The 20,187-nt window shown below is 42.6% G+C and overlaps 1 protein-coding gene across 5 annotated transcripts in view; it reads left to right on the plus strand.

Moving 5' to 3' along the window:
* The window catches only part of LOC147436392 (uncharacterized), a 35,416-nt gene extending 19,570 nt beyond the window's left edge, over positions 1 to 15,846 (plus strand). For all 5 annotated transcript variants that reach the window (XM_086489304.1, XM_086489305.1, XM_086489307.1 and 2 more), the window contains 6 exons: positions 11,145 to 11,152; positions 11,235 to 11,306; positions 11,389 to 11,559; positions 14,154 to 14,249; positions 14,517 to 14,639; positions 15,170 to 15,846. In XM_086489304.1, the coding sequence (XP_086345430.1) occupies positions 11,145 to 11,152; positions 11,235 to 11,306; positions 11,389 to 11,559; positions 14,154 to 14,249; positions 14,517 to 14,639; positions 15,170 to 15,214 (515 nt within the window). In that variant the 3' untranslated portion in view covers positions 15,215 to 15,846. The remainder of the gene's footprint in view (positions 1 to 11,144; positions 11,153 to 11,234; positions 11,307 to 11,388; positions 11,560 to 14,153; positions 14,250 to 14,516; positions 14,640 to 15,169) is intronic.
* The last annotated feature ends 4,341 nt before the right edge of the window (positions 15,847 to 20,187 follow it).

Consider the following 20,187-nt stretch of genomic DNA (forward strand, 5'->3'; position numbering starts at 1 on the left):
TTTCAGCCAAGGATAGCCTGGCGTTTTCTCCATTGCAGATCAGCCCCAGCGTTTTGCATGGCAGATCAACCCAGCAATAGTTAGACACAGCAGATCAGCCTAGAGTTTTGCAGAACCACGGCGACAGAAAGACCAATTTCAGCCCCTAGCGTTTTTGCATCTGCTACACACCCTAGCGTTTTGCAGATTCCTCGCGACGGAAAGTCAAGAACCACCAGCGTTTTCAGTTTTCAGCCTTTAGACATCACAGATCAAGTCCGGAACCTCGCAGATCTCACCTTCCCGTAGCAGTCCCTCGCCGCACGGTTAGTTTCCGCAAGGTTTACAGTTTCAGCCCGGAAAACGCAGATTTCAGCATCTGCGTTTTCAACGCGTCGTCGTCGCATCGTCGCCATCGACATCGTCATCAACATAGAGTCAGAATTCAATTGATAGAAGATTAGCAGATTTCAGCCCATAGCGTTTTTGGACAGCAGTAGAAAGATTGCAGATTTCAGCCATTAGGTCGACTTCGTCATCACCGTCGTCATCGTCGACATAGCCTAGACTTGCATTAGTCTCATGCATACCGTTTGTACCAGATTGTGCAATCATAAGTAGACCACTTGCCGAGTGGGGCCTTCGGAGGAGGGTTTTACAACGTCTCTGGTGTCGTATCTCTCTTCTCTCTCTATCTCTCAGTCTCATACACTTGCACACACAGTGTCCATTCACTTTGTTTGTGATCATAGCATTTTCTCATTAAGAACGGAAGGCTCTCCCTTCCATAAGAACTAAAAGGAACCTTGAGCACAGTTCGGAGCACTCATCTTGAGCAAAGCGCAAACATTCATTCCGCTGCACCTTACATTGGTATTAGAGCTTTGGCAGTGTTCTGTATCACTCAAGGAAAGAACCACAAGAACCACATAATTTTTTTTGCTTGTTGCGGTCGCACAAACCCAAGTTCGCTTGGGCATGTCGAATTTCGATTCCTAATTGTGTTTTTGAAGAGTGACAGGAATCCCAAGAAAGAAAGGCTTGTCCAGCCTTCCCTTGTGTCTCTTTTTACTCATTGAGAGCGGACCGTGTACTTAGTGGCCGGCCAATCGAGTGAGGTGGGAAAAAGCAACCTTGGTGTGAGCGCAAGGCCGCCAAGGGGTGTGCCTGCGGAAAGGAGTAGAACTCGGGTGAAGAGAAGATCCTTCTCAAACGCAGTTTGCAAGCGAAAGAAAACCTCAAGAACCTCAAGAACCAAGACCCCCAAGAACCCAAGTTCCTCGTGGACTTAAGAACCCAAGACCCCCAAGAACCCAAGTTCCTCGTGAACTTAAGAACCCAAGACCCGAAGAACCACAAGCACCCACGACTTCAGTGGATGGTCATCACTCGAAGCGGAATGGATACTTCGCTTGGAGGTGATGAGCATGAGAGAGGCGAAGAAGAATTTTCCCCACCAGGAGGGTTTTCCGACCCTCCCCCTTCCCCATCTACGCCAAGGATTGCACTAACTCTTATGGAGGAGTCGAAGCAGTTGTTTAAGGAAAGGCAATTAGAACGCGAAGAAAAAAAAGCAGAAAGAGAAGCAGAAAGAAAGGCCTACGAAGAACGAAGGGCAGCCATAGATTGTGAATACAAAGAAGAAATGGCAGCCATAGAGCGTCAGTACGACTTGGAAGAAAAAGAAAGTCAAGCCAAATTTGATCGCGAGAACAAAGCAAGACAAACAGAATTTGATCGCGAGAACAAAGCCATGAAAGAAAAGAGCGACCAACACATGAAAGAATTCTTGCGACTCTTTTCTCAAGTTCAGGCACAGATGCAAGAGATTCGGGAAAAGGAGACTATCTCAGTCTCTTCTTCTCCAAAGCAAGACACACATGATTTGCATGATGCTTTGAATGACAATGATTTGCATGATGATTTGAATGATAATGATGAGCATGATGATTTGCATGATCAAGATGTGATTTCTCACGAGCATGATGATTTGCATGATCAAGATGTGATTTCTCACAAGCATGATGAGTTGCATGAAGATGACGTGATTGTTCATAAGAATGATGTGTTAGTGGATGCTTTTTCTAGCGAACCTAACCTCGTTGTAGATTCGATCAATCACGAAGAAGCGATCTTGGCTTTCGAGTCAAGGTCCAAAGAACCCCCACAATACAATTCGATCATTCAGGAAGAAGCGATCTTGGCTCTCGAGCCTAGGTCCAAAGAACCCTCACAGGAAGTATTATGTGTTCGCATGATTGATACGCACACATTGTTCGAATGTTTCTTTTCGTGATCGTTTCCTGTATTTTAGTCAGCATCATTATGTGATCCCTTTTCCTAGGCATGACATATTGTATGTTGAGCACGTTTCTCTCATGGATGAGCACGAATGTATGCGGATTTTTCTTGAAAAGCTGAAAAGTATGTATGTAAGAAAGTCACATTCCATGTCTCTTTGTTGGCATGACACAGTTTCCGAAAGAGCACATGAAAGTATGAGCACCACGCGTGGGCATTTCCATGGTGTTTTGCCACAGTTGATTGCTCTAGATTATAAGAGAAAGATTCGATCTCATTGTTTGCATATGTTTGATGAACGGGTTGTCACTCTGTCTCTATGTTCATCTACATTGCATACACAGTCTTTAGCGAAGACAAGATTTTTTCCACTCACTTTACATGGAATGGATATGTTCATGGTTTTGTGTTGGAAATGGTTTCAGGAATTTTCAGCCATCGAGATTCTTGAAGAAGAAAGAAGCATGCCTCTAGATGAAGTTGAAGCATCGAAGGAGCCACAGAAGACTTTGTCGCTTTCGGCGCGGCCAAAGAAGCAAGCGTTGTAGACCTTTATGAAGTTCAAGTACCGTACGACCCACACATCAGAGTGGGCCGGCGAAGAGTCCCTTCCAGGATTCCGGATGCTATTGGCGATCTCCCTCGACGCCATACAGTTCGGTACCAGTACCTCACTTTGAAAAGGAGGGGATGTCACGTGACACATCCAACCCTATGTGTCCGTGGACAAGCTACAGCATGATCAGGGTTTAGTCAGTCCAGTCAGTCTAGATTAGAAGTGATGTGGCACTTTTGTGAGTCTATTCGTAGACCGTGCATGCCCAGTCACTTAGCATAGATGCATATCCTCTGGTTGCACACAACATGATCATCAGTATTCCCATCAGAATCCATTAGGATCACTTAGGGGAATTTTCCAGTGAATTTAGCCTATTTTCTCTATTTTTGACATTTTTCACTTATTAATTTAAGTGACTTTCCAACAAAAGTAGGTAGGGCAATTTGGGTAAGAAAATATATAAGCAAACCAAAGTTAGCACTAAATGTCAGAAGAGGCAGCAGGAGTCCACGCCCAACAGGCAACTTCTCAGTAGAACCCCCCCCCCCCGGGGCAGGAGACTTAGCGTTTTCAGCCAAGGACAGCCTGGCGTTTTCTCCAATTGCAGATCAGCCCCAGCGTTTTGCATGGCAGATCAACCCGGCAACAGTTAGACACAGCAGATCAGCCTAGCGTTTTTGCCTTTGCAGAACCACAGCGACAAAAAGACCAATTTCAGCCCCTAGCGTTTTTGCATGTGCTACACACCTAGCGTTTTGCAGATTCCTCGTGACGGAAAGTCAAGAACCACCAGTGTTTTCAGTTTTCAGCCTTTAGACATCGCAGATCAAGTCCCGAACCTCGCAGATCTCACCTTCCCGCAGCAGTTCCTCGCCGCACGGTTAGTTTCCGCAAGGTTTACAGTTTCAGCCCTGAAAACGCAGATTTCAGCATCTGCGTTTTCAGCGCGTCGTCGTCGCATCGTCCCCATCGACATCGTCATCAACATAGAGTCATAATTCAGCAGATAGAAGATTAGCAGATTTCAGCCCATAGCGTTTTTGGACAGCAGTAGAAAGATTGCAGATTTCAGCCATTAGGTCGACTTCGTCATCGCCGTCGTCATTGTCGACATAGCCTAGACTTGCATCAGTCTCATGCATACCGTTTGTACCAGATTGTGCAATCATAAGTAGACCACTCTCGTTGACGAGAGTGGGGCCTTCGGAGGAGGGTTTTACGTCGTCTCTGGTGTAGTGTCTCTCTTCTCTCTCTATCTCTCAGTCTCATACACACACTTGCACGCACAATGTCCATTCACTTTGTTTGTGATCATAGCATTCTCTCATTAAGAACGGAAGGCTCTCCCTTCCATAAGAACTAAAAGGAACCTTGAGCACAGTTCGGAGCACTCATCTTGAGCAAAGCGCAAACATTCATTCCGCTGCACCTAACATTCATTGCCAAGGTTGATTGGTTCACGCGACTCTCTCTCTCTCTCTCTCTCTCTCTCTCTCTCTCCCCCACGTCTCTACGCTTCCGCATCGTCGACTTTGACATTCTGGAGACAGTCAGGTTATTTGCAAAAGAGATAGACAGATTTTACATTGGCTCTTGCCTGCTATAGTGTTGTTTGACCATGCACCAGTTTCTTTGCATTTGAGATCAAGATCTCCTCTATGCATAGACGAGGATCACACATTCATGACTTGATGTTTGTCACAGAAACGGAAGTGTGCACTTAAATACTTTAAAGCTAATTTAGCTATTCCATAGGATTTTGCATAGAGTAATACTGAGAAAGCAATGCAAAACAAGAACATAGCACTAGGAACTAGAAGTCCCTCCTCCCCCGCCCCCTTTCCCTTGAGGAGATTTTCTATTAATTTTGTGAACTGTTACAAGCACATAAATTGGAAAAGCTCACACTATTCTCTTTCCCGGAGGCTATTGTGATGCATAAGAATGCATGTATTCATGAGCCTATTGGCTGAATTTTGTCATACCTGTAGCAGAGAACGGGTATTTTTTCTTTGTATTGGAGTTTTTGTGGTGAGAACAATCTCTATTGCTGTCTGCTCACGTAAGGAGTAGCCGAAGGGGAGCGCCTTGGCTGAAATTTGTGACTCGAATTCGACAGTGTTGAAAAACTGAGCGGACAGCCAATACTACGCTTTTCTGAGTGCGGCTATTCCCCCAGGGGACACACAGAGGCTTCTATGGCTGTCTTATCACCTTTGTTGCAAGCTGCATAGGTTCTACACGGCTGAGAGAGAGAGAGAGAGAGAGAGAGAGAGAGAGAGAGAGAGAGAGAGAGAGAGAGAGAGGGCTGAACTGGGAGCTGAGAGAGAGAGAGAGGGGGCTGAACTGGGAGCTGAGAGAGAGAGCTTTGTGTGTGTGTGTGTGTAATTTGTTGCAGAGAGCTGCAAAGTGGTAGCGCTACTGCTTTTTATTGCTGGCAGGTGGTGATCTTTGCACTAGATGGCACTGCATGTGGAGAGAGAGAAGACTCGCAAGCTGCCCACGCTGCCCTCTTTCTAATTTTCACGCTAGTTACTGATTTTTTGAATGTTTATTAAGTTTAGCCGCGTTCAGATTGACCTGACCACTCATTTTTAAAGGTTTTTAATCTTACAGTACAAAATGAGCGTTAAACTCCGGTTTCTGACCAATTTGAAGCATTATTATATGGGCCAATTTAATGCCTCTCTTAACTTAGTTTGTCTGGTCCCGCCAAGACTTATGTTCGCTGTGTCCGACCGACCACTTTCTTGGGCGGCCACTGTGAAAATATCAAATCGTGACTTTTGTGATGAGTGGATTGGAGACACCATCTTATTCATGTGCTTGTTCTGATCTATTCTGTAATGTGTTTGGCTGCTGTTCTACTTATCATACTATTTGGACACAGATAAATTTCCAAATGGCACATTGCACCGGAAAATTTATCCTTCCATTTAAATTATTAATTGGTACCAATAAATTTATAAATCTTTTCTGTGCACACAAAAATAATTTTCATTCATTTGTAGCCGTAGCTAAAAGTGTTGCATCTCTCTGGCTTCTAAATAGTTGTCCCCAATTGTAGGGCTTCATGCTACGTATGTACGATGTCTGGTTAGTGCAGATTCTGCCATCCATGGGAGCATCTAGAGGGGAGTAATTCTTGAACTTTACTAAGTACTTACGATGAGTCCTCCTAGCTGGCGCTCCTGATGATGGATAATCTGTTTTGGAAGAAGTATTTCTTGACTTTCATCTACCTCAAGGGATCTTCAGTAACTGGTTTTGCAGGAGGTTCGCCTCGGAAAGATTGTAGAAGGCTCGTGTAAAAAGCATTATGGATTTTCTAAATCTATGGAAGATTCAATCTAAATGCACGACTTTGTTCATCTGTTAAGTAATCTTAAACGGGCCATAACATCTTTTGGAAAGTTTTACAACTTTTCCTTTCTGATTGGTCTGTTTCTTAAGTCTGGCTTTGTCAAACTTGAGATGAACAAATTGTCCTTCAGCTAGCTTGAGATCATGACGATGTCTATGTGCTGCTTTTTTATGCTTTTCTTGAGATCTAAGGATAGCGTGTTTTATTCACGTGTAAGTGGTATCTAGGTCTTGAACAAATTCATCGGTTGCGAATATCTTATCCTTGGTAAGAAGGTTTGGAGGAAGGTGTGGTTTGCCGTAAATAATCTCGAAAGGAGCTTTTTCTGTAGAGGAATGTACAGTGTTATTATAGGAAAATTTTGCAAGAGGTAGATACTTGTGATCAGCTTTGATGGTCTTTCTTAGTAGAAGGAAATGAGCTTGCAGAATTACCGAAAGGGGCGCCAATTTTGGGGCCTACAGGGTGTCGGTCTCGTATGCGCAGTGACATTCTAGTCGTTGGACGCAACTGTGTTCTCTTTTCTTCACAGTGCTTAGTGTAAAGTTAACAGGTAATTGAAATAGTACCGCTCTCTATGTTGTACAGGTTGGTTATACCTTCTGCTTCCTCCTCTGCCTCTACTGAGTGCCCAATGGGTTTCTTTTATAGCTCTAGCAATTTGCCCTACCTACTTTTCACTTATTAATAAATAAGTGAAAAGTGTGTACTTTGACAAAAAGGGTTCTATGCTTTGGAAAATGCTCATGCTGAAATGACTGTACTGTGCAAGAGAGGGTATGTAACTATGACTGGTTTGGACATGCACGTCCTGCTAGAGGCTCACAACGGTGCCAGGCTAAGTCCTACGCTAAGATTGACGCTAGACTATGACAGAAGCATGTCCAATTGGCGCAAGTGAAGTGCGCACGTGACAGAAATACCGAAAGGGTTGCCATGGTTTAGGGCCAGTGCTCTCTAGGGATGGAACTCCGCCACTCCGTGTCTCTTGTGCTGTGCATCTCTTTCAATTCAGTTGTTTTAAAGTACTAAAAGTCTGTTCAGTCTGTTCTTTTTTCGCTGGCACGTGGTGCCGTCTTGTTCCAGTGGTACTTTTTTGAAAGCATATTGGTAGAGAGAGAAAGGTCCAAGGAAAGCTTTACAATTTTTGCAGGAGTTTGTCAACCTCTATGCCATAGGGAACTACTGAGAAGAATCAAAGATCTTTCGAACCACTGCTTTTCTCAAAGACAGTGGCATGCAATGCTTCTGGTAGAGCGGGGTATCTTGAAATGGGGAAACCCTAACATAGTACAACTTGAAATTTCTGGACATCTCTCATCAGGTGTCTTTTCTCGAGACTCCAACATTGCTATATCATTGGACTACCATCATTGCTAGGGGAACACTGTCTGTCCAAGCGAGTTTCGACCATTCAAGAGCTTATGGATCATGCTGCGGTTAGCTACAACCTTATGGAAAAAACCTAACCCTAATCTTGGTGTAGGTCTCAGGGTGGAAAGCTAGTCGTCTTTTCGAGCTTGACTGACACCGAGGATGCTTTTTAAATTTTGATTTAGACACTTTATGAATTTTATTTGAGAATCTGTTTAACAACTCGTTCGAGAATAGTGTTTGGAACTCGTTTGAAACAGACGTTATCTATTTTGAACTTGTCTTGGCCATGATTTAAGGATTGCTTGGTTGTGGTTTTAATACTGTTTATAATGATTTGTGATTTACTCCCGGGAGGAGTATTGAACAGAAGAATTGATGCTTGGATGCTTGCACATACTCATGGCCTGGATCCTCGTGGTTGTTTGCGGGGGGAGTATGGAACGATTGAGTGCTGTTTTTACTCATAGCCCGGACCTTGATGGTTATTTACGAGGAGAGTATCGAATATTTTTTTTGTTGTTACTCAACGCCCGCACCTAGATGGTTATTTATGGAGGGAGTATTGAATGTTTGAAAAGTGTTGACTCATGGCTTGGACCTGGATGGTTATTTACGGGGGGAGTATTGAGAAGTCTAAACAGTGGTTACTCTCAACACCTCCAAGCGACGCACTCTGTAGTCTGGGGAGCGTTTGGTTGTAAAAGGCCTCTATATCTCATGGCCCAGACCCCTCTAGGTTATTTGCGGGAGGAGTGATGAGGGCAGCTCATGGCCCAGATCAGGATGGTTATTTGCAGGAGGAGTGTTCATTGGCGACTATATGTTTCTATGTCTTGTAACATGCTGCGTCTTCAAGAGTGTCTTCGTCTGAGCACCATGGTGAGTGGAGTCCTCCAATCCGTACCTTGAGACCAACAGATTCTTGTAGCCGATTTTCTCGTAAGGCTGGTTGAACTTTGTTGACGATTTTTTTACGTGTTACTTCGTGGACAGTTTCGGCGAAAGAGTTCTCAACCTCGTGTGTTTCCACAAGTAGAGCTTGCTCTCTACTTCCTTCGTTTCCTCAAGCTTGCACAAATGATTCTTGAGTTGTGCATTCTCCTCGATGTCTAGGGCTGTGATCCTCGCATCTTGGCGAGCATATGGTCCTTCTTCGGTGCTGCTACCACCGCAAGAAAGGTCTTGCAGGTGCGGGATATCGGTGTAGAGGACATCTTACCACGAAGGTGAGAACGTCCCCTTAATTTTAGGCTTAGGGTGCGGCCGAGGCTCACCATGTGAAGGGGTCCCCCCTTCATTGCTGCCGCTGCCAGCGGTGAACAAGGGAGGATGCCAGGTCGGTTTCGCTGCGCAGATCGGGGTCGCGCAGGCTACGACAGTTGAGCTGTAGAGAGATGGGGCTTTCTTGCGCAGGCTACGACAGAGAGGGTTTTACTGCTGCAGGAGAGGCTGCGCTGAGGCTAACGCCTCCCCACAGGGCAGCCTCTTGCTCAGGGGAAGGCTTTGGTGGCGAGCTAGAGTTTCTCGCGCGCACACGGAGAGAGAGAGAAATGAAATGAAATGAAATGTTATATTAACGTCTTCAAAAGGCCAGAATGACCTATGAGACGAAACTGATACAAAAGTGGTGAATCTGTTACAATGTCTAGGTACCTTAGTACTAAAGTACTAAGTGTGAAAAGTGTGAAAGTGTGAAAATAAATGTGAAAAACTAAATTCAAATTATTAAATAAACTTCTTAGGAGCATTCTGGGTGTCTGGCTATAATGCTTCTAATCCTTTGTTGTAGTCTCTTCTGGTGAAGTGTGCTTCTGCATCTCGGTCGTGGTCGTCTCGATTTCCTAAGCTCAATCGCCTTGTCAATGAGGGTGCCTTTGGTATGAACCTTTGGTATGAACCTTTGGTATGAATGTGGGTACTCCTTTGTGCTTGCTGCTGGCCTCTTACTTCTCCTTCCACTCCTGCTTCTCTCGATCCGAAGAAATCTGTGATCTGCCTCTGAGGCTGTAGTGCTCTTTGTCTTCTCATTAGATTATGTGTCGATGTAGTTCGAGTAGGTACAAGCCTAAGCATCTTTGATCTTGGTATTGCATGACTCTATCTAGAGGTCCAAAGCCTTCTTTAAATAGGCAATGGAAACACCCACGTATCTCATAGTATACGGTGCAATGGCATATGTAGTGTAATTCTGTCTCCGGCTCCATTCTGCATAACTTGCAAATTCTGCTCTCAGGTGGGATTCCCCTAAATCTGCCAAATTCAATTTCCAGCTGATGCGAGGATGTACGAATCTGACCAACAACACATCTCAAACCATGAGACAGGTGGGTATCCATGTAGCTCGGGCGAATCACAAATCCATCTTTAGATAGCTGTAGGAAGTTTTCTTTGTAGTCGGCCATCTTCGTGCCCAATTCTTGTGTAGGGTCTACCCATGTCCTCTTAGTATCCAACTGTATAAGATCCTGACGGATGATTTTATTAATCTCCGTTCGTGTAATTGCTAGTGATGGAGCCGCAAGAGAGTATTGGAAGGGGGGCAATCTTTCCATACTGAACCCGTGTCTCTGAAACCACGAGGACAGTTGCGCATACCAGCATGATGTATCCCCTTTCATTGCTAATTGTCGAGAAGATTTGAGGGCCAGTCTAGTATATCGGCAATTATTTGTATCCCACAAACCATGTATAAAGGACGCTATCTGGTAAGAGCTTCAATTTCTATCGGAGGGGCAGCTAGTTCCACTCGAGTAATCGCGTGTGATACGGAGGCCTTGGCTCTAATCATTCGGGAAATCATAGATACCAAAGGTCTCTCCATTGACTTCCAATTATCCTGATCCACAGATGGTCCCCAAATCTAGACCCCATAAAGCATAGCCGAAGCCACCAGAGTATCAAAGAGCCAAAGTTTTGTTCGTGGTTCCTGAAACTGCACTTGTGAACACATCCTCTCCAACCCTCCCAAGGCCATAGAGGCTTTGGACAATCTAGCATCCGCTGCTTTCTTAAGAGTAAACTTCGGTCCTGCAAATATCACACCCAGGTATGTGTATGCATCTGTGTACTCTACTGTATCCTGGCCATATGCAAATGTAGGTGCCGATCTCCTAACCCACTGTGGTGTGGTGTTAAACACCATAACTTTGGTTTTACCCAAGTTTACCGACAGTCCACTGTCCTCCGCGAATTTATGTAATGCATCTAGCTGCCTCTGCATTCCATGTGGTGATTCTGCTATCAATACAATATCATCTGCATACAACAACAAAGGGATCCATGACCCTGCAAGCTGAGCACCTCTGTCACCTTCTCTATCAATGTAATCTGATACCTCATCTATGTACATACCAAATAAAGTAGGGGACAGAGACACACACACACACACACACACACACACACACACACACACACACACACACACACACACACACAGAGAGAGAGAGAGAGAGAGAGAGAGAGAGAGAGAGAGAGAGAGAGAGAGAGAGAGAGAGAGAGAGAGAGAGAGCTAATGCTGTTGTGTTTGCTGACACGGGGATCACAATTTTCCTTCTCGGTCTTCAGTGCTCAAGGTGCTTCCACTCGTAATTGTTTTGTAGAGAGACATAAGTACATGCATGGTTGACATGCTGAGGACTGATTTTGTAATTTCAGTGCACGTATTTTACCAGGTTTAAGATTACAATAGAGACCATACATACTGCTGACAACGGAAAATCCTCAAATGTAAGGTTGAGCCTTTGAACTTGTTCATCTCATCTGTTGTTTTTGTTGGTTTTAAGGGATGCTAGTGTTGACCTTAAATCAGGTACATAACCTTGATGCTCAGTCATTAGCTCTTCGCAAAGTAGAAGTGCTAGACATAGCATCTACAGAGAGAGACTATTGGAGTTACATGCTGGCTGAAGATTCATCCATAAATTTATCCACATTTAAGCCTAAAAAGGCAGAGCGTGGACCCTTGCTACCAGGATGGCAGGTACATCTAAACAAGCTGCTGAAGTATGGTCATTTGTCCATTATGTTTTTAAGTTAATAATGTTTTGTTTTATTTAGTTTTGTTTCGTTTTGGCCTTTTTTTTTTTTCCTTTTCTTGTGTCCCTTGCTTTTATAATTTTATGATTGCTTTATTCCCTCTCATAATTCATGAGTTCAAACTATTCTGAACTTATGAAGGTATAATTTTGAAATGAAACTGTTGAGAACTTCTGTCTCCTCCTAGATTGGCCCAACAGTACCTGAAGGATTGAAGCTGGAAAGTTATTGCCACAAGATTTAATCTCTTTTTTTGTAAAATTAAAAACCAAAACTTCACTACATAGTTGACACACATGAACGTTTAACCAGCTTGTCACTTGGGAATGTATTTACAGCATGAATCATGATGAAAGCTGCCCATCTACATTTTGCTTAGCAGGGCCAACTGGTAATACCAATTTTTAAGAGGCGAGCGAAGGTATACATACATTGGCACATAGTATAGGTAGACAAAGAGGCACAAACGATTGATTGTTAGGCTCTCTTGCTTCTAGTAGTCTTTTGAGCTTTCTACTGGTCTCCATACAGGCATAGTATCAAAAACTTTTCCAAGTCATCCTTAGTTCCTTTCTCAAGCTTCTGGCATCCTTAGTTTGATTTATAGGGAAGGCGACTGCACTTGTATTCTGATTGTTCTAAAATCAAAATTTGTGCCCTTTTTACAGTACTGTACAGAGGTGCATGTTTGACTTGTGGTGAGATGTTATATCTCCTAGACTACAGAATTCGAGGCATGACATCGTGAGCAAATAGAGAAAGGAGACTAGCAGTAACTTGAGTGCCAGTTGTCAGTTTTTCCAGGACTTATATCAAAGTTCTCTTCAGGCTCCTTGCATTTATGATAATTGTTGTATGGTAATGTTGTTTGATAAAAACTCCGTTATCTCTCTTTCTAATCATTCTCCAATGGTTGTGCTGGAGTGCTTCATGTTAGTTGCTGTCTAACTTTTCAAGTACATGCTGAAAAGAACTCAGCAAAGTTCTCTTGATCAGGCATAGTTTTTATATATTGTCTTGTGGGAGACTACCATGAATCTATACCTTGCACTTTCCTTTAAGGGTGAATGTGGGCTTATCCTGGATTCATCTAGGTATATATTTTTTAGAAATACATGCAACTTTTAAGAGTCTGATTAGTACTTTCTAACACTGGATTTCATTTATTGGAGGTGACTATGTGTGACAGCCATGCATGGGTGTGGGATGTGTGCTTGCGCACTAGCATTCGTTCACTAAAAGTGCAAGCATGCACACAGTGATGGAGGTCAAGGGATTTTGGATTTGTATCGAGGCCATATACTTGATCAGGTTTCATGGTTCAGAGCATGATGTGGGTACACATCTGTATGCACGTTCTTTTTTGGGCAGTTAAGCTGCAATAGGAATATGTGCATATTGGGTCAGTTGAGTTGACGAAAGCTGGGCTGATGCTATCCAGTCCAAGTGCAAAAGAGACTTCCGCTTGTTTTGGTCAAGCTCATGGGGAGCTTTACGCGAGGAGCCTGCACCATTGGTTCATCATAAAGAGGGGGTTTAAATTATGCGGTGCCACTACATGCAATGAAAGATTTTTTAGTTGATGTCATTGGGGAAGAAGCTCTGTGAAAACGAATCATGAAACCTTGAGTGTAACACTTTGGCATCCTCATCACCAAAGGGAAATGAAGCTGTTTCTTCTCACGTTCAATGAAAAAAGATGAGTATTTTCTACGTGGAAGATTTTGGCGTGCATGCTGCAAGTTTCAAGTTGGGTAAGCTGCAAGCCAATGGGTTAGCAAGGACAATATTTAGTATTGAGTAGTCGTCATACTGGAGATACTGTCAGTGCATTGTTCCTGTTTACAGTGAACCTCGTCTGCCACAAGGGGACACCATTGTCTGTTCCAATTTTTGCAAGGGTAGCAAGAAGCAGGTCCCCTGCATTCAAGCTAGTGTTGGCGTCTAGTTATTGTCTGAGGTTGTTGTAACTGCCTTTCCTTAAAAAGCACGAATCTTATTTCTTAGGAGTCGTCTTTTGACTTGAGGTAGCCCTTGAGGCTTGATTGTTGTGCTTCGTCAGAGGCCTGGGTATTTCCGTGGTTATGACTTTGACTTCCATTTTTGGCCCCACCCAGTTTAGAGTCTTCTGAGGTTTCCTCTTGTACAAGTATTGGAGGTGCTCGCTTGGGTTTCCAAGGGAACCGCCCAAGCGTGGCTTTTGTTGTGTCAATCATTTTTGGTTGAAGGAGAATCTTCTTGCAGCTTCCTTAAGAGCAGGAGGAAATTCCTTCAACTTCTCTGGTAGATCTTTGGTAAGACCTACTCTAGCCTCCATGGCAAGCTTAACAGCACCTTTCGTTGTATACAATATGAAGGTTAGGTCAAGAGAATGTGCAACGTGATAGAGTGGTTTCTCGTTCACCGAATAATATACTTGTTGAACTTGATAGTTTTTATGATTGTGTAAGGAAGTATACAAGTGCTTTGTTGACAAAATGTTCAAGGAATCTCAAGCTTCTTCTCATGCCACATTAGTAATGGAGATACTTTTTGCAGGGAACTTGTAGCCCAGTGATGACTGCTTACAAGCTAGTAACGGTGGATGCACCATATTGGGGATTCGGTTACCGAATGGAGCAAGCAATTTTGGGGGTGAGCCACATTTTCTGTAGCCATTTTCTTTCTTTGTGGCAGTTTTCTTTCAACAAACTTGTAGACCTTAGTTTTTGTAGCCTAAGAGTAGTCGTGACTTACATGCATACTAAAGAGTAGTGGGTGACTTACATGCATAGTTCAGTCACTATTTAAGTATCTTTTGCTTAAATCTGAGTGGATCGATCTGGAAAAGATACTATTTAAGCATCTTTTGCTTAAATGTGAGTGAATTGAGTAGTAAAATGTGGATCTGTTCTCACTCAGGCAGAAAGAGCTCTTTTCTTAGAGAGTCACAGGCGATGCATTTCTTGGATAGATGAATGGTTTGATCTCTCTGAAGATGATGTTAGGCGATTGGAAGCTGAAAGTGATGCCATTCTAAACAAGGTTTGTGCTTATTTCAATCTTTTGTTCAAGCTCTTTTTGTTGTATGTCTGTTGAACATAAAATGTCTGCTCTTCCATTTCCTGCTTATTCAACACATTCAGGTCTTTCTGATCATATGTGGGTTTATAGATATTGTGTGTCTGCATGCATCTTTTTTCCTGTTTCAACGGGGTTCGTAACCAGTGGTTGAGGTGGATGCATCTGTGTGTAAAGACCCAGGTTCGATACCCAGCAGAGCATCTATTAAAATTTGTACCTCCCAAAAAAGGAAAAAAAAAGTTTCCTGTTCTTTTTTCTGTATATATTGTTCGCTGGCTATGTTATTTGCTTAGATGTGTCAGATGACATTATAGTACAAAAACATAATCATTTTTTCCCAGGGGAAAAAGTAATTCTTACCTGTAATGTGGTAGAAGATCAGGCTGTAAATGCTTGAAAAAAAGAATGTGCACACAGTTTTAAACACGTAACCAAACTTTGTCAAAGTTGGAAGTTGTGTAGTGGTCTTTGACAATATTATACTCTTACAGATTCGACATGATCGGTCACAAGCTTTGCTTGGAAGAGGAGCCTAGGGTGGTGCGAGAATGACGTTGAAAGAGCCGGATGGACGAAGCTGTCTTTCATTGAGGAGGTTGATATCAGTTCATGAAACAAAAAAGGGGCAAAGGAGTAAAGGACCAACAGTGACTCAAACTCGACAGTTCTATTCTGCCTATTTTCTCTACAGCTAGCAGGGAGCTTGAGATCGTTCCAACATTTTCAAGGATCACTCGAGCCTTCTCGGTTGAAAGGCTCTTGATCTGCAATATGTGGCTCATCATTCATGACAACCTAAGACCGTGCAGAATACCAGCAGGAGGGCTTCCTGATGGTAGTGCAGGGATGGTGAACCTCGATATTTATTCATGCCCATTGCTAATTTATCTTGACAAGCTCTGAGATTATAACCTGTTCGGGTGCATATTAAGGTTTGGTTGGATATCATTCTTTTCAATGGATTAGGTGTGATTCTTTCTTGGGTCTCTTGTGGACTTTACAGGCAACATTGACAAGTGGAGACCAACACAAGCTCTCTCTCTCTCTCTCTCTCTCTCTCTCTCTCTCTCTCTCTCTTCCACACACACACACACACACACACACACACACACACACACACACACACACACACACACACACACACACACACACACACACACACTCTCAACTACTGATACAGTTGTGGCTCTACACCATAACAAGACGACCTTACAAACTAAGTCTCACTATCTGACAGAATCAGGATTTTTTTACAAAAAAACTCCCATGGGTTGGGCAAGTACTCTATACACATAAGCAATCTGGGACCCTTTTTGACTTAAAACTTAAATTTTTCCCCTTAAAGGGCATCAGCTTAATTTTGGTCAGATAAACCCCTTCACTAGATGAGTTTCTTAACTCTAAGTCCCGCTATGACGGGGCCCTTCAGTAGGCGCTTGGCCTCCCCTAGTAAATCCTACGTGTAAAAATGTCTTCCCAAATAGGGGGGCATGGCTCATTTATGAAACACATCATACTGGCGTGTGTACACTCTGCACCTCTTACTTTCGCTCCTCTCTCTCAAAGAACTCTCTCTCTCTCTCTGTGTGCTATACATGTGCATCGACTGAGTAAAGGACGATGCCTCTCTCCCATTGGCGACTGTCGCTTGTATCATTATGCCTTGGGATTCTGGCGTGTTGATGGACGAAAGTGGAAGGGATTCTCCTCGTTGAACGCTACAGAGTACATCCATTGAAGGGGCTTCACTATTTAAACAAGGTGAGGGAGGCTCTATACTCCTCACTTAGCCTTATTTTTTGTGTATTGTGTGTGCATGTGAGAGTTGTTTTTTGAGGGCTTCCTCTGCTCGACTAATTGTTGTATAGCTATGGAGTTGGTGGAAATTGGGGGTACTTCTCAGGTCGGTAACTTATCAGGAACTTCTCATTTTTTATTTTCAAGCTTAAGACCTACTTTCACTTGGGTGGTGACATAATTAAATTGAGTTGGGTTTTTTTCACAACATTGTTTGGTTTTATATGGTATACCTTGGTTTGTAGAATTTTTTTAAAAATTATTGGTTGGGATTGTTTGGCTTGGGGTTTATTGGCCATGAGTAGTAGACCACCCCATTCACCTTTTTCGTTTTCTCTGCCTTTCTTAAGACGATGCCGTTGTACCAAGCTTTGTAAATAAACCGATTTTTTGACGAACTTTAGCTCGATATGATTTAACTTGGGCAAAAAACCATGTGGCTTGAGTTGGTAAGTGAAGATTGGGTGGTAAGACCCTTGTTGTTGGCAAGATTAAACTAAGTGAATAAGTATCTTTGATACTCCCATACCAAAAAGGTGTCTGTCATCACAGATTTTTGATTGTTGGTTTTTGCACACTATGTGTGTCATTTCTTGCTATGGGTGGTGGTTGTTGCATCGAGTACCGGGATGTGTTGCTAAACGTAATGATGTTGCCGCCTTTAGGATACTGTATTGCTCATTATGATTTCGATCATAAAACAATTGCTTATGGATTTTTTAGGCTGGTAGGTATACGTCTATTGATGTAGTCTCTGTTTTTTAGGGATTTATGTTGGCTTGATAGGCTTAGTTGTGCGTGATACCCGAACCTAAACAAAAAGCATGTATGGTTCTTCTTAGAGTTGTATCTAATGATGAAGTATAGGTTACTACGGTCTTTCTAATGGTTTTTTTGAAACCATGTACACTTGGTTAAAACTAGATGTGGTGTTTAATTTGCTACAACAAGAAAGAGAAGGACAACCTTTCAAAGAGTTTTATGGTGTTATCAGGATGAGACATAGGTACAAAGAAATCTTTAGGGTTAAAAAAAAGGGGAGTATTAGGACACTTGAATCGGAAGGGGTGATGGTCTTTCAATCAAAATGATATATATAATAATATCTATTTAAGGTCCATTACAAAATAGGGCTATATAAAAATGTTACATATAACTACTGCCATAATTAAAAAGGATAATACACACCTTGCATCTTACAAAAACACTTTGAACATTTGTTTTAAGTTAAAAAAGTTGTAAGCTGCACATGGATAACAATTGATATAGTTCGTTGACACTTGTAAAACGCATTCAAAGCTAACATGCTTGTTGTTTTGTTTGGATGGATGCAGGTGAGAACTCTATCCTTTCTTGGAATTTTTTTGGCTTAAAGCAAATGTCTACCTTTGACATACCAAGCTCTTGTCATCTCATAAAACTTAGTTGTACTTCTACACTAGAATGAGACCTCATTCTTATAGCAATGTGCGCGCGCGCGCACACACACACACACACACACACACACACACACACACACACACACACACACACAAATAAAGTGGGTGGTTTTGTCCTCCATGTGTAACTTTACCTCGAGTTACTATTCAAGGATCAATGCAAAGCAAAGCTTAGCTCGAAACATTGTGTGTTGATGCAATTGTGTCAGGATGGTACAAGGAATAAGAGATGGCTGAATGAGGGGTACCATGCATGGGAATATTTACCACCTCCACAAGCAAATGAATCTTGGAAGTGGTTGTTACCAATGGGTTTCTTTTAACTTTCAACATAACTGTTTTGCTTTCTATGGGTAAGCGTTAGGTAACTTTGCACGTCTGTGTCCCACTCAATTGGAATTATGAAATGCCATTGCAAGGTGCGATAACCTCGTAGGTATCACTTGCCATCTTCAGATGTTAGAATTGTGGTTGCTATCACTTGAGTGGTTCACTTGTGTGTTAAAGTAGTTGCCTCAACCAAAACGTCAAGGTCAGAACTCTGAACTTGAAGCTCTAGTATTGATACAGAGAGTCCACCACATAGCTCTGTCTATGGAAGGAGAGCACCATGTGGTCTAAAGCAAGAATCAAGACAATGGTAATTGAAGTTCGATGGATGGATGTTGGATCATGGATTCACAAGATGCAACTCGAATCTACACGAAGAATTTGGGAGATGGGAAGTTCATCATCCTAATGTTGTATGCTGATGACATGCGGATTGCAAGTGCTAACATGCAGGACATCAAAGACCTAAAAGAGGAGCTATCTAAATCTTTTTCAATGAAAGATTTAGGTGCTGTAAAGAGGATACTTGGTATAAAGATATCAAGGGACAGGACGAAGAAGACAATAAAGCTAATTTAAGAGGATTACATCCATAAGGTACTAGAAAGGTTTGCAATGCAAAATGCAAAAAATGGTTTCTACACCTTTGACTGGTCACTTTAAACTAACCAAGGATACGTGTCCAAAGACACAAGAGGAGATAGCATATATGTCTAAAGTTCCATATGCTGCAGCAGTAGGTTCTCTTATGTATGCTATGGTCTGGACAAGGCCAGACATTGCACAGGCAATAGGAGTTGTAAGTAGGTTCATGGACAACCCAGGTAAAGAGCACTGACAAGTTGTGAAGTGGATACTTAGGTATCTAAAAGGAACAACAACAAATGCTTTGTATTTTGGAGGAACTGATATTTTTCTAGAAGAATATGCTGATGGAGATATGGCAGGTGACAAAGATACTTGAAGGAGCACTACTGGCTATGTCCTCACGGTTGGAGGCACAACAATAAGCTGGGCTTCAAAGCTACAGAAAGCGGTTTCACTTTCTACCACGGAAGCAGAGTATGTAGCAATGACGGAGGCAAGCAAAGAGATTTTGTGGCTTTACAGATTCTTAGGAGAGCTTGGATTCAAACAAGACAATTGTGTTTTGTACAGTGATAGCCAAAGCACTATCAATCTTGTGAAGAACTCAGCCTTTCATTCAAGGACAAAGCACATTGAGGTGACATATCACTTCATACGCACTCTTTTGGAAGAGCATGAGCCTTCATTCATGTCTACTGTTGTGAAGGACGTCGATGGTGCTAAAATGGATGCTAGCATGCTAAGAACAACCCACAAGTAGCGGGGTGGTTTGATAGCATGTAGAGGCATGCTGGAGGACATTGGGCTGGGTGTAGGGGTAGCGCACTTGGAAGGAGGGCATGCATCAAAAGGGGGAGGGGATGGAAAAGGGGGAGGTGCAATGCAATGGGAAAAGGGGGTGCACAGGTGAGCAAGAGAAACAACGAGCGATCAAAGGAAGAAAGTGTATTTTGTGACAATATTAGTAGATTTCATATTTACAAGCCTTTGGATAGGTCAAAACATTATCGGCTAGAGTTTTAGACATACATGAAGACTAGAAGGGACTTTTGGTTTAAATGATACTTTTCCATTTTCTATATGATAGTATATGCTTGCTTGCTAAATAGATGGGCATCTTAGTGTACTCTCCTTCCATTGGCAAGTAAACTATTATATTCCCCTTTCTTATGGAAGGAAAACTTTCAAATCGGAAAAAAAGCTTTAGGGAGGGAAAATGGACATCAAATCCTATCATAATCAGAATGACAATGACATGAAGAATGCCATATTAGCTCAAGCTACTTTGGCTATTGTCATCGTAAAAATTGGGAAAAAAACTAATTATCAACTTAGTATGAAACTATAAGGAGTAG

The sequence above is a fragment of the Adiantum capillus-veneris genome, chromosome 18, assembly GCF_014529385.1.
Source record: "Adiantum capillus-veneris isolate H3 chromosome 18, ASM1452938v2, whole genome shotgun sequence".
Lineage (NCBI taxonomy): Eukaryota > Viridiplantae > Streptophyta > Polypodiopsida > Polypodiales > Pteridaceae > Adiantum > Adiantum capillus-veneris.